We start from the raw sequence: 14,316 nt of genomic DNA, 5'->3' as shown, positions 1-14,316 counted from the left end.
GGTGAGTCCATTCAGCTTCTATAAAATTGGATTGAATGGTAACTGGTTTGGCCTATTAAGAGTCTACAGCTTGGGAATGTATAGAAAGCAGCTTTTTCCATTTAGATTCTCACATTAGAATATAAGAAATCGCAGTAGGACTAGGCCATGTGGTTCCTCAAGCCTGCTCTGCCATTCAATTGGATCATGGCTGATCTTCGATCTCTGTTCCACTTTTCCTCTCAATCCCATGTTCCTTGATTCCCCCCGAATCCAAAAATCTATCAATCTCTTTCTTGCATACACTCAACCACAGAGCGTTCACAGCTCTTTAGGAATTCCAAAGATTCACAACTTTCTGAGTGAAGAAATTTCTCCTTTTCTCAGTTCAAAATGGCCAACCTGTTATCCTGAGGCCATGTTCCCGGGCTCTAGACTTTCCAGCCAGGGGAGACATCCTCCCAGCATCTACCCTCGCAAGCCCTCTCAGAATCTTGTATGTTTCAATAGGAAACTATGCTATACAATGGGAGTAAATGGGAAAGGCTTTGGTTCATTGGGATTCTCTACATTGGGAGTGCATAGAAATAGGAATCGATTCATTTGCATTCTATACAATGGGAGGGAATAGAAATAGGAGTTGATCCATTGGGATTCCATACAGTGGGACTGAATGGGAAGGGATTTGGTCCATTGGGATTCTATACAGTGGGAGCGAATGGGAAAGGATTTGATCCATTGGGATTCTATACAATGGGAATGAATGGGAAAAGATTTGGTCCATTGGGATTCTATACAATGGGAATGAATGGGAAAAGATTTGGTCCATTGGGATTCAATACAGTGGGAGCGAATGGGAAAGGATTTGGTCTATTGGGATTCTATACAATAGGAGTGAATGGGAAACGATTTGGTTCATTGGGATTCTATACAATGGGAATGAATGGGAAAGGATTTGGTCTATTGGGATTCTATACAATGGGAATGAATGGGAAAGGATTTGGTCCATTGGGATTCTATACAATAGGAGTGAATGGGAAACGATTTGATCCATTGGGATTCTATACAATGGGAGTGAATGGGAAAAGATTTGGTCTATTGGGATTCTATACAATAGGAGTGAATGGGAAACGATTTGGTTCATTGGGATTCTATACAATGGGAGTGAATGGGAGAGACTTTGACCTATTGATACCAAGATTGGTAAATGCGTTAAACTTGTTACGAAGGAAGACTTGAGATAATGGGGCTATTTTCACTGGAGCAGAGAGAGCTAATAAATGATTCAAAGGTTTTAAGATTATAACGAATTTTGAGAGGGTGAATAGGGAAAGATTATTTCCTCTGGTTGGGATGCCACTGAGAGCAAGGGGAAAGTGGAGAGAACTTTCTTTATGCAGAGAGCAGTTGTTGAGAATGGAATACTTTTCCTCAGGGAATGGTTGAGGCAGAGATCATTAAAGGAAAATTGGATAAATATAAGAACCAGAGGAAGAGAACAGAGCACCGGGATTCATTTTGGATTATTCTAGCTAAGGGACAGCACAGACACGATAGTCTGAATGGCCTCCTTCTGTGCTGTAAACTCCTGTGGTTAGCTAATGCCTGAGTCCCACCCAGGTCTCCTAACCTTGCTTCCTTTGTCAGACCTCCTGCCAATCAGAGAGTGAGAATTCAAGGTCATAGGCCAAAGGTCAGCAGTCTGATTGGACAAATCAGTGAATTTGTTTCGATCTATGCTGGATAACATAGAATGCTGCATTTCAATTGGCTGCAATTCCAAGGTTATGGTGGGCAGGTTTCTGGAAAGAAGTGATTGTTTGAATTCAGAAAGCTGGCATTACCGTGATAAATGTCCTGGAGTGATCCCCCTCCGCAGAATTCCATACAAATCCATAACTTGTTGGACCTAATAGAAGATAAAATAGACTTCCCATCAGGCAACACAGGTCAAAAATAATTGGATACAGATCGAACGTCAACAGTCAAAGTTACGTTGTCTAATCATCCAGGTCTGGCAAGTCTTAAGGCATTTTCTGATGGGGAATGTCTACCATAGAGTCCTTATGACAACTACTTGCTTTTTTACAGAACCCCTCACATAAATTGTCTGTTTGCAAGAGGGTGAGAAGGATACAGAGAAACGAGGTGGACAGGTTTGGGGGAGCAGAGAGGCAAATGAAGGCAAGGTGGAAAATGATCGGTGTAGGAGTTCCCTTCAGTGACCAGTGTTCCACCATTCCATCAGTAATTGGCATCCACTCTGTCACCCCTAATTGTTGCCCTAGTTGAGATCAACTCACTCGGCATGATCTAGGTACCGAACCTGGGCCCTTCCTGGCCTGTATGACTCAGAATGACAGTGTGCATCACCATTGCAATGGAAGGGCAAAGTTCTGAAATTAGTCACGCTCCATAGTTGATCCTGTGACAAGTGGCAAGCGATCCCATCTGGAACTAGTCAACCAAACTCAGAATAATTAGCAATCAGAAATTCTTTCCCACCTCGCAGGACTGCCAACTCTTCAGTAGGAATCTCATGTGCAAGATTGCCGTCTTCTGCCTTCCTGAATTTCCCACATACCTTGGGCCTATAGTTTTCATAGAAGACTTTCACTGCCACCAGGGATAGCACTGTGCCCATAGCTGTCGCTTCCTATCTCTTGGCCTCACAGCTAGTTAGGCTGCGAAGAGAGAAAGGAGGCAAAATGCAGAAAAGGAGAGACAGGAAAAAGAAGAGAAAGAGAGAGGAAAAAAAAGGAAAGGCAAAGGTATATTAATGTTAGCCATTGACAGATGGGCCAGAGATCCATCCATGACAGTTGTCGATAAATAATAAATATTTGGATCAGATAGTGAATGGATTAAAATCCAATTGGCTATACAGTGATGGAGTCACAAGCTCAAAGTATTTCAGCTCACCCATGTGCTCGCTGATCTACATTAGCTCTCAGTCCAGCATCACCTCAATGTTAAAATTCTCACTCTTGTGTTCAAATCCCTCCATGGCCGCACCCCTCCCTATCTCTATAACCTCCTCCAGCCCTACAACCCTCCAATTCTTAGGCTCTTGAGCATCTCTGATTTCCTTCACCCGGCCATTGGCGGCCGTGCCATCAGCTGTCTGGACCCTGAGCTCTGGAATTCCCTCCCTAAACCTCTCAGCCTCACTCTCCTCCTTTAAGATGCTTTTTAAAAGCTGTACCTGTCCTAATATCTCCTGATGTGTCTCGGTGTCAAACTTTATCGGGTAATATTCCTGGGAAGCACATTGGGACGTGTTAATCCACTAAGGGCGCTATATAAATGCAAGTTATTGTTGCTCGGGCCTAGACTTTACAAATGAGGAGGTATTAAACTCTTCACTGGATAGCTGCCACTCCCAATGTACAATCTGTTGCTGGGCCCCAAGTGCTGTAAGAGATTGTCAAGCTGCTCTTACCTGATGTAGCTTCCATAATAAGCGACTATATTCTGGTGTGTACAAGATTTTACCATGACGATCTCTTGTTGAATAACTGAAAAGTCATCGTCTATTGGAAAAAGAGAAACAAAACGTAAATTAGTTGTGATGGAGATAGAGCTTCAGTGCTGTGTCAAATGAGGAAAGTGGTATTTTCTTTCAAAACGACGTCAGATGGACAGATCAACGGGGATTACAAATGGGTTTCGTGAGCCATTGGCGAGAAGCAAATGATAGTTTTATTCTAATGCACACAGCAGAATTGGGTTGAATGTGAGTTTTATACCCCACCCCATTTTACTCTCTGTGGAGGAGTTCTTAATCTGGAATAAAAACAGAAAATGCTGGAAATACTCAGCAGGTCAGTCAGCATCTGTGGAGAGAGAAGCAGAGTTAACGTTTCAGGTCGATGACCTTTCGTCAGAACGGTTCGCTGATGTCCCACTCCGCCGGATGTGTCTGACATTACATCTGGAATCCGTACAAAGATTAAACCGTGACAGAGAAACAAACGCAAGAGTGAAGGAGCTAAAGTCTGGCTGCCCGACCCGAACCCAACCAAACCCGACGACACGTGACGGCTGCGGGTGGGGTCGGGTTTGTATTCCGCGGCCAGCGTTCGGGCTTGGATCAGGTCGGGCTGGACTGTACTGTTTTGTTTCGTAGTGTTTGCGTTTTAATCCTCGTTTTTTTTCTGTTTCAATAATGTGTTTGTTATTTTCGGGTCGGGTCGGGCATGAGAAAAAAATTAAAGGACTCGGGTCCCGGGTCGGGTTCAGGTTCGGGTTGGCTGTCGTTGGGTTGGGTTTTAATTTTATACCCGAGGCAGGCTTTAATTGGAGCTGGAACTGAGGAAGATGCACTCCACTATTGAGGTGTGTAACATCCAGGCCGTCCCAGTAAATGACCTTGCTTGACCATATGTGGCCTGCCCCTCCTACTGACATGAAGACATCATTTGGCAATATATTCTCATTAGATTATATAACACAAGTTGGAGTACTATATGTATGGGGCTCCACTCTATAGGAAGGATATTGAGGCTTTAGAGAGGGTAACCGCACAGATTCATTCGGGTGTATCCTAGTTTGAGGAAATACAAAGTAAAATTTGAAAAACTGGGACTAATTCATTGGAACGATGCAGCTGACAGGGTGATCCAATAGATGTGTTTAAAAGTATGAAAGGGTGGATAGATAAACGCTGACATTTATCCTTCGACTCACATTATTAAAGAAGATTATCCAGTAATTATTATTTGCTGTTTGTGGGATCTTGCTGTGCGCAAATTGGCTGCCGGATTTCCTACACTATAAATGTGACTATCCTCCAAATGTATTTAATTGGCTGTGAAGCGCTTTGGGACATCCTGAGGTCATGAAAGGTGCCATAGAAATGCAAGCTTTCAGAAAATTTCAGACTGCAAAAGACCGACTGGTAAAATGGCTAACTGACAGATGAGGCGCTGTTCCTCGAGCTATCAGTGAGTTTCATGGGAAGTACAAGTCAATCACTGTTTTACCTGGAAGGAGTCTTGGGGGCCCTGGACGGCAGGAAGGGAGGAGGTTAAAGGGCAGATGTTGCATCCCCTGCACTTGCACGCAAGCCACGACTCAGAACCCCTAATTCCCTCGCCTGCTGCTGACTGTTCTGTGTCAAAATCATTTGGCTACAAGACGTCCCAAAAGGTATTGGGATCTCCTGCTCCTATGACGTGATCCGAAAACATTCCAGCTGAAATAAATTTTGCTCATACAACTGAGAAATAAATCTGCAGCATCTATTCCTACCCGGGGGAAGATTTATGTTGGACACCAATGTAAGGGAAATGGAGTACCCCCTCTATCCCCCATCCCGTGGCATCAGTGACGTGGCCACTTTAATCCCAAATATGGATTTTCGGAATAAAACAAATGTTTAGGTGAGCCACTTGATCTAAATATCAAGTCCATGTCATCTTTGTCATGTGGATACTGGTTATGTTATTGATAATAGTAATCCAGTAGACCTAGACGACTAATCAAGCAAACATAAATTCACATCCTACCTTGGCAGTTTGAGGATTTGAATTCACTTTTTAAAAGAATCTGGAATTTCAAAATATGTTATGAGGGAAAGTGACCATGAAACTGTCAGATTGTCATGGGAAAAAAAACAACTGAATCCTTACTGTCCTTCAGGGAAAGAAACTTGCATTCTTACCTGCCCTATATGTGACTGCAGTCCCACACCAACATGGTTGACTCTGAACTGCCCTCTGAGGTGGCCCAGTATTGACTGTGCCCAACTGCTACCACACGGAGTAAAGTAATTCAAGACGACAGCCCACCATCACCTTCTCAGGGTCACCAGGGATAGACAATAAATTTTATCCATGCCAGCAATGCCCACGTTCCAAGAATAATAAAAAAAAATATGAAGACCCCAGTTTTGCTGCTTGCAATCTTGTGGTATGACAAGCTTGTTCCACTAGACTGCTACCCATGGTGGGATGGGTCCACTCACTGCAGAACCAGGATACAACCACACCTGAACAAGCCCAAAACCTTATGATTTAAAAATAGCAGCACACTCAAAGTGGGCATCAGAGTGGCAGAGGCTTTTTTTTTTGTTTGTTCGTGAGGTGTAGGTGTCACTGGCAAGGCCAGCGCATTTATTGCCCATCCCTAATTGCCCTTGAGAAGGTGGCGGTGAGCTGCCTTCTTGAACCCCTGTAGTCCTTGGAGTGTAGGTACACTCATATTGCTGTTAGGAAGAGAGTTCCAGGATTTTGAACCAGTGACAGTGAAATAATGGCGATATAGTTCCAAGTCAGGATGGTGCGTGGCTTGGACGGGAACTTGGAGGTGGTGATGTTCCCATGCATCTGCTGCCCTTGTCCTTCTAAGTGGTAGAGGTCGTGCTTTTGGAAGGTGCTGTCGAAAGAGCCTTGGTGAGTTGCTGCAGTGCATCTTGTAGATGGCACTCACGGTTTCCACTGCGCGTCGGTGGTGGAGGGAGTGAATGAATGGGGTGCCAATCAAGCGGGCTGACTTGTCCTAGATGGTCTCGAGCTTCTTGAGTGTTGTTGGAGCTGCACGCATCCAGGCAAGTGGAGAGTATTCCATCACACTCCTGACTTGTGCCTTATAGATGGTGGACAGGCTTTGGGGAGACAGGAGGTGAGTTACTCACCGCAGAATTCCCAGCCTCTGACCTGCTCTTGTAGCCACGGCATTTATGTGGCTGGTCCAGTTCAGTCTCTGGTCAATGGTGACCCCCAGGATGTTGATACGGGGGGATTCAGCGATGGTAATGCCTTTGAGTATCAAAGGAAAATGATTATATTCTCTCTTGTTTGAGATGTTCATTGCCTGGCACTTGTGTGGTGCAAGCAATTAGGAAGGCTGATGGTATGTTAGCCTTTATCGCAAGAGGATTTGAGTACAGGAGTAGTGAAGTCTTGCTTCAATTGTATAGAACCTTGGTTAGACCGCACCTGGAGTACTGTGTGCAGTTTTGGTCCCCTTATCTTAGGAAGGATATTATTGCCATAGAGGGAGTGTAACACAGGTTCACCAGGATGGTGGGACTGTCCTATGAAGAGAGATTGGGGAAACTGGGCCTGTATTCTCTAGAGTTTCGAAGAATGAGAGGTGATCTCATTGAAACTTCCAAAATACTTAAAGGGATAGACAGGGTAGATGCAGGTAAGATGTTGCCCCTGGTTGGGGAGTCTAGAATCAGGGGACACAATTTCAAAATAAGGGGGAAGCCACTTAGAACAGAGATGAGGAGAAATTTCTTTACTCAGAGGGTTGTGAATCTTTGAAATTCTCTACCCCAGAGGGCTGTGGAAGCTCAGTCACTGAGTATGTTTAAAGCAGAGATTGACAGATTTCTAAATACAAATGACAAAGGGATATAGGGATAGTGTGGGAAAAAGGCATTGAAGTGGATGATCAGCCATGATCGTATTGAATGGTGGGGCAGGCTCGATGGGCTGAATGGCCTACTCCTGCTCCTACGTTCCTATGAATGTTACTTGCCACTTTATCAGCCCAAGCCTCGATGTTGTCCAGGTCTTGCTGCATCTGGATACGGGCTGCTTCAGTATTTGAGGAGTCGCGAATGATGCTGAACATTGTGCAATCATCAGCGAACCTCCCCACCTCTGACCTGGCAAACCCAGGGCAGATGTTGGAGTGTGTTACACCAATTAGGGATTCAGTTTTCCCCTCAATGTTCTGCTGCTGATCATCCTTAACATGGTGGCATAATGATTATATCACTAGCCGAGTAATCCAGAGGCCTGGAGTAATTGTCCAGGAAAATGTGAACTCCAGTCCCACTGGGGCAGTTTGAGAATTTAAATTCAGTCGAAAGAAAAATAAAAAGTCGATTTGCTATCCAGCCAGAGCATGGGCTGCTGCCTTATATCAGGCAATCATTGGCCATTACAAAGGCTTTGCTTATAACACATGAATTGTTGTCTATTTTGGGACAATTCAAAATGCTTTCTGCACCTTGTTAAAGTGTGATTAAACTATTGGCCCCCAAAGCTGCATGCCTCAGTGTCACTGTTTGTATCGGGGAGTGTCCTAGTCATCCATGGGCTGTGGGCCCCACTGGTACCTGAGTGATAGAGTCACATGTATGCACCAGGATAGAATCACAGGATCAGGGAACCTCACAGCACAGAATGAGGCCATTCGGCCCATCCTGCCTGTGTCGCCTCTTTGAAAGATCTGTTCTATCTAGTCCCACACTCCTGCTTCGTCTCCATAATCTCCTCAAGTACATCGGCCTTCTGAAATTTCCTGTGGAATCTGCTTCAGTTACTGCAATCCAGCTCTTAACCATCGTCTGGCTGTAAACATTTCTCCTCGTTTCCCCTCTAGTCCTTTTGCCAATTGTTTTACATCTACGTCCTCTAGTTACTCACCCGCTTGCCAGAGAAACAATTTCTCCCTACTTGCTCTTTCGAAACCCCTCGTAATTTTTAATACCCCTATTAGGTGCCGCCTCACTCTTCTCTGCTCTAAGGAGAACAATCCCAGCTTCTTCAATCTCTCCACATAACTGAAATCCCTCATCCCTCGTATCATCCTGGTAAACCTCCTCTGCAGCCTCTCCAAAGCCTTGACATCCTTCCTAAAGTGTAGTGCGCAGAGATATACGTAATACTACAACCTGGGCCTAACCAGTGCTTTGTAAAGGTTTAGCATGACTTCCTTGTTTTTGTATTCAATGTCCCTATTTACAAAGCCAAGTCTCCCATGTGCTTTCGTCACTGCCTTACAAACGGCACAATCTGTCTCTTGATACAGAGCTTAATACATACATAGGGAAAGCAGCCTTTGGCCGACTTGTGAAACATGCATAGGATAACACCAAGCTGACCCTTAGGACCAAGCTGATAGTTTATATGGCCTGTATTCTCAGCACCTTGCTGTATGGCTGTGAAACATGGGCGACTTACAGCTACCGGGAAAAGCAGCTCAATAATTTCCATCTTTGCCGTCTGTGGTGCATTATGGGTATATCCTGGCAGGACATAATCACAAATGCAGCAGTCCTCTCAAAGACAGAGCTCCCAAGTGTGTTGGCACTAATCAAACAGAGGCAGCTTCAGTGGATCGGACATGTCCGCAGGATGGAAGAGGTTGCATACCCAAGGACCTTCTGTATGGCGAGGTAACCGGAGCCAGACGACCAGTGGGGCGCCCAAAGCTCTGCTTCAAGGCTGCAGCGTGACATGAAGGCCCTAAATGGCGACTATGGGAGTCACTGGCTGGCGAAAGAGGGAAATGGCGACACATCCTACGGACTGGTGTGCATTACTACGACCAGTTGCTACAGCAGCTTGGCAACAGGCACCAGCATCAAAAACAACAACTCACAGCGTCACTTGGCAGTTTCACATGTGGCCCCTGTGGCAGAAGATTCCCCTCAAGGATTGGCCTTCACAGCCATCAGCAATGATGCACCATCATCTTTCGTAGATAGAAGGATGACAACCAATAATATAAACCTGAGTTACCACCTTAAAAGATTTGTGAAGGCACACTCCCAGGTCCCTCTGCTCTTCTACTGCTTCCCCCCACCACCACCCACCCCCCCCCCAACTCAAAATAGTAGCAGAAAACTGCACACATATCAGCATTAAATTGCATCGGCCATGTATCTTCCCATTTCACCAGTCTGTCTATGTCCTCCTGAAGTCTATCCTCCTCACTACTTACTACATTGCCAAGAAAGAGTAGATAAGGGTAATGTAATAGATGTAATATACTTAGATTTTGAAAGGTCTACGATAAGTAGCCTCATTAGTAAGCTTAGAGCAGAGGGTCAAGAAGGCAGGTCTTCAGGGCAACTTGCTAGCAATGCTCACATCCCAAGAATGAAAATAGATTTTCCTGAAGCCAATAAGCCCTCCTGAGGTGCTGCCCCCTGAGGGTCGGATGACCTCTGGTGCCTTACTTTCTCCCCCCCACCCCCCCCCCCCCCCCCCCCACACTACAATGGCCCTGCATTGAAGGCATTAAAACTGATCCAGGTCTGGTCTCATCTAATATCAGCACACATGCATTAAGGGGCGGTGGGAGGGAAAGACGGTGGTGGGGGGGGGGGGGGGGCACTCAATGACACTTGAGTTTAGATAGTGCCTTTAACCTAGATAAATGTCAACAGAAGCAGAAGAAAGAATGAGCCAAAGAGGGAGAAAATCAGGAGCAGGAGCCCTGTTTCTTTGGGCCCTCCCTAACTCAACTGTAGCTGTTCCAATACAGACCCCTGCTGCAATCAGCCAACTCAATATAGACCAGGAGTCTAACCAGGGACCTGGCGGGTCAGTGTGACTAGGTACTGCACTGTCTGCACCATCTACAAAATGGTTCTCCCTATACCCAAGTCCAGATCATTTACCTAAAACAAGAAAATCAATGGTCTTCACAATCCCTGGGGTCCCCACTGCATGCACGCTCCCACCAGGGAGTACAATACCATTGTGTCCTTCTGAGATGAACATCACCTAATTGCTATTCTGTCTGAAACTTGTGAGCAAAGATAATAGGTGTTGGTGGTCAGTGCGATGAACAGACGTCCCCTACATTAGTTCGCACTCTGTGGTCAGGCTGCTACAAACAACCTGACAGTTGGTTTGACAAAGAACATGAGAAATAGGACTAAGAGTAGGCCAAAGGCCCACTCTAACATTCATCAAGATCATCACTGATCATCTATGTCAGCTCCACTTTATTGCCCTATCCTCATATCACAGAGTGACAGAATAATACAGTGCAGAAGAGGCCCTTCGGCCCATCGAGTCTGCACCGATGCATTAAAACACCTGACCTTAAAATATAGCCTTGAGCTTTCAAAAATCTATCAGTCGCAATCTTGAACATATTCAACAACTGAGTATCCACAGCCTTTTGGGGTAGAGAGTTCCAAAGATTTACAAAGCAAGCATCCTAGACCAGATTTGTTTACATTAGATAAATGGCTCTTAAAGGTTTAAACAGAACCGTTCACCTGTTTTCATCTGACACTTTTACCGTCCACATGCATAGAATTTACAGCACAAAATTAGGCCATTCCGTCCAACTGGTTGATGCCTGCGGTTATGCTCCACATGAGCCTCCTCAGTCCCACTTCATCAAACCCTATTTGCAGATTCTTCTAATCCTTTTTCCCTCATGTGTTTATCTAGCTTCCCTTTAAATGCACCTATACTATTCTCCGCAGCTACTCCCTGTGGCAGCGAGTTCCACATTCTCACCACTTTCTAGCTAAAGAAGTTTCTCCTGAATTCCTGACCGGATTTCTTACTGACTATGTTATATTCACGCCTCCTAGTTCTGGACTCCCCCATAAATCTGGGTCTACCCGAACAAACCTTTTCATCTTTAGGCCACCCCCTCAGCCTTCTCTTTCCTAGGGGAGAGAGTCCTCACCTGTTCAGTCTTTACTGATAGTGGTAACCTGAGTTCTGGTATCATTCATGTCAATCTTTTTTTGCACCTTGTTCAGTGCCTGCTGATCATTTTTGTTGTATGGAATCCAGAATTTGTTCACAGTACTCCAAGTGTGGTCTAACCAAGGCTCATTACAGGTTTAAGATAACTTCCTGCTTTTCAATTCTATCCCACTAGAAATGAACTTCAGTGCTTTGTTTGCATTTTTATGACTTTATTAACCTGCATTATTACTTTTAATGATTTGTGAATCTGTACCCCAGATCCCTTTGCTTTTCTACTCCATTTAGACTCTTATTTTCTAAGGAGTTATGTGGCCTCCTTAATCTTTCTACCAAAATGCGCCACTTCGCACTAATCTACCTTGAAATTCATTTGCCATTTCCATGCCCATTCTTGCAGGTTTATTAATGTCTTCCTGTGTTTTCTCTCCATCTTCCTCAGTATTAATTTTACCCTCCAATTTGGTGTCATCTGCAAATTTTGAAATTGTACTTCTGATTCCCAATTCCGAATCCTTTTTGTAAGTGGTGAACAACAGTGATCCCAGCACTGATCCCTGTGGAACACCATGTCCTATCTTCCGCCAATGTAACAACCTTTAACCCCCTACTCTCTCTTTTCTGTTTTGCAGCCAGGTTGCTATCTGTTCTGCTACTTGTCCTCTGACTCCACATACTCTAAACTTACTCATGAGGCTACTTATCGAAGATTTTTTCAAAATCTAAGTATATTACATCTACCACATTACCCTTATCTACTCTTTCTGCAGGCAAATGGCATTAACACCAATGCACCTGGTGGGGCACATCCAGACACAGTAAAAAGTAACCATTAAACTTTCAACTGTGACAATTGTTGTAAAAACCCAACTAGTTCACTAATGTCCATTTAGGGAAGGAAATCTGCCCTTCTAACCCTGTCTGGCCTATCATGCGTGGTTGATGCTTAACAGCCCTCTGAAGTGGTCACTCAGTTGTATCGAACTGCTGGACTGCGGAGGGTCAACAAGGCAGGGCTTCAGGGCAAATAGGCATGGTCAATAAATGCCAGCCTTTCTAGCAACGCTCACGTCCCGAGAATGAAAACAGATTCTCCTGAAGCCTATGAGCCCTCCTGAGATGCTGCCCCCCTGAGGGTCGGATGACCTCTGGTACCTTACTGTGCTCCACAACCCCCCCCCCCCCCCCCACAACCCCCACAATGGCCCTGCACTGAAGGCATCAAAACTGATCCAGATCTGGCTTCATCTGATATCTGCACACATGCATTAAGGGATGGTGGGAAGGAAGGGCAGGAGGGCACTCAATGACACTTGAATTTAGATAGTGCCTTTAACCTAGAAAAATGTCAACAGAAGCAGAAGAAAGAATGAGCCAAAGAGGGAGAGAATCAGGAGCGGGAGCCCTGTTTCTTTGGGCCCTCCCTAACTCAATACAGTTCCAATACAGACCCCTGCTGCAATCAGCCAGCTCAATATAGACCAGGAGTCTAACCAGGGAGTGTGACTCAGTACCGTACTATCTGGCTCGTTTCTCTGCTGAACCAATAGAGGGAAGGCACTATTTGTATTTGAAAAAAAATAGAGACAGAAATAACTCAATTTACAGATGGTGCCGTTGATGACATCGCTGCAGCAACAACTTGCTGCTGGAGAACAACACAGGTCTGTGAGCGCTTGACAAGTTGCTTTTAGTGTTGGCAGCTCTGGCCCTTTAAGAGCCAGCACTTTGCAGCTCTTCTCACCTCAGACAGTGTTAAACAGCTCTCAGTGACGCACCTCCTGATTCAGTAAAAAAAAACACCACAACAACACCAACTTGCATTTGTATAGTGCCATTTGCGACAGTAAAATGTCCCAAGGTGCTTCACAGGAGGGTTAGCAAACAAAGTTTGAAAGTAAGCCACTTAAGGAGATATTAGGGCATGCGACCTGAAACTTGGTTAACAGGTAGGTTTTAAGAAACTATCTGAAAGGAGAACATGATAAAAGTAGAGATGGGGAGGGAATTCCTGAGTTTAGGGCTCAGGCAGCTGAAGGCATAGTGCCAAAGGTGGAGAGATGAAAGTCGCTGATGAACATGGCCAGAACAGAAGGGAGGCGGAGATTTCAGAGTGTGTAGGACTGGAGAAGATTAGAGAAATAGGGAGGGTAATGTGAGTCAGAGACAGTGAGCCTCCGTGGGGTATTCAACTGGGGAAAGCATCACAGCTGAGCCCAGTCCTGTCTTTGTCCATGGTCCACTTCAAGAGAGGCCATTGGAGCTGTTGATGATAATTCTGCTTTTCCCATTTGCACCTCCTCGAGACCCATCTTTTCATAGAACCATAGAATGGTCACAGCACAGAAGGAGGCCATTTGGCCAGTCATGTCCATGCCAGCTCTCTGCAAGAGCAATTCACCTAGTCCCACTCCCCTTGCCTTTTCCCTGCAAATTGTTTCTCTCCGGATAATTATCCAATTCCCTTTTGAAGGCCTCGATTGAACCTACCTCCACCACACCTTCAGGCAGTGCATTCCAGATCCTAACCACTTGCTGCGTAAAAATGTTTTTCCTCATGTCACCTTTGGTTCTTTTGCCAATCATCTGCTTCCGCTGATTGGGGAGTCTAGGACTAGGAGACATGGTGTAAAAGTCAGAGCCAGACCTTTTAGGAGTGAAGTTAAGAAACACTTCTACACACAAACAGTGGTAGAAGTTTGAAGCTTTCTTCTGTAAATGATAGACAGAACTATAATGGAAGACCCCTGCTTTTGTTTTTTTACTTGTCTCATGATCACCCCCTTTTGCCTCGCACCACCATCCCTTTTGTCATTTATTCTTTCCTGCCTTCCACTCTATCACAGACCTTCCCTTTTGTTCTGTCGCCACCTTCCCCTTTCCCTGCCTTGCTTAAAACCTCTAACTTTTGCCA

At 45.1% G+C, this 14,316-nt stretch overlaps 1 protein-coding gene across 2 annotated transcripts in view; it reads right to left on the bottom strand.

Moving 5' to 3' along the window:
- The window catches only part of LOC137353101 (mitogen-activated protein kinase kinase kinase kinase 5-like), a 143,546-nt gene that overhangs the window by 95,751 nt on the left and 33,479 nt on the right, over positions 1-14,316 (bottom strand). For both annotated transcript variants that reach the window (XM_068019088.1, XM_068019089.1), the window contains exons 3-4: positions 3,422-3,512; positions 1,824-1,888 (exon numbers count right to left, since the gene is read on the bottom strand). In XM_068019088.1, the coding sequence (XP_067875189.1) occupies positions 1,824-1,888; positions 3,422-3,512 (156 nt within the window). The remainder of the gene's footprint in view (positions 1-1,823; positions 1,889-3,421; positions 3,513-14,316) is intronic.

Source organism: Heterodontus francisci, chromosome 40 (assembly GCF_036365525.1).
Source record: "Heterodontus francisci isolate sHetFra1 chromosome 40, sHetFra1.hap1, whole genome shotgun sequence".
NCBI classification, from domain to species: Eukaryota; Metazoa; Chordata; class Chondrichthyes; order Heterodontiformes; family Heterodontidae; genus Heterodontus; species Heterodontus francisci.
This window is presented reverse-complemented; position numbering and strand designations above follow the sequence as displayed.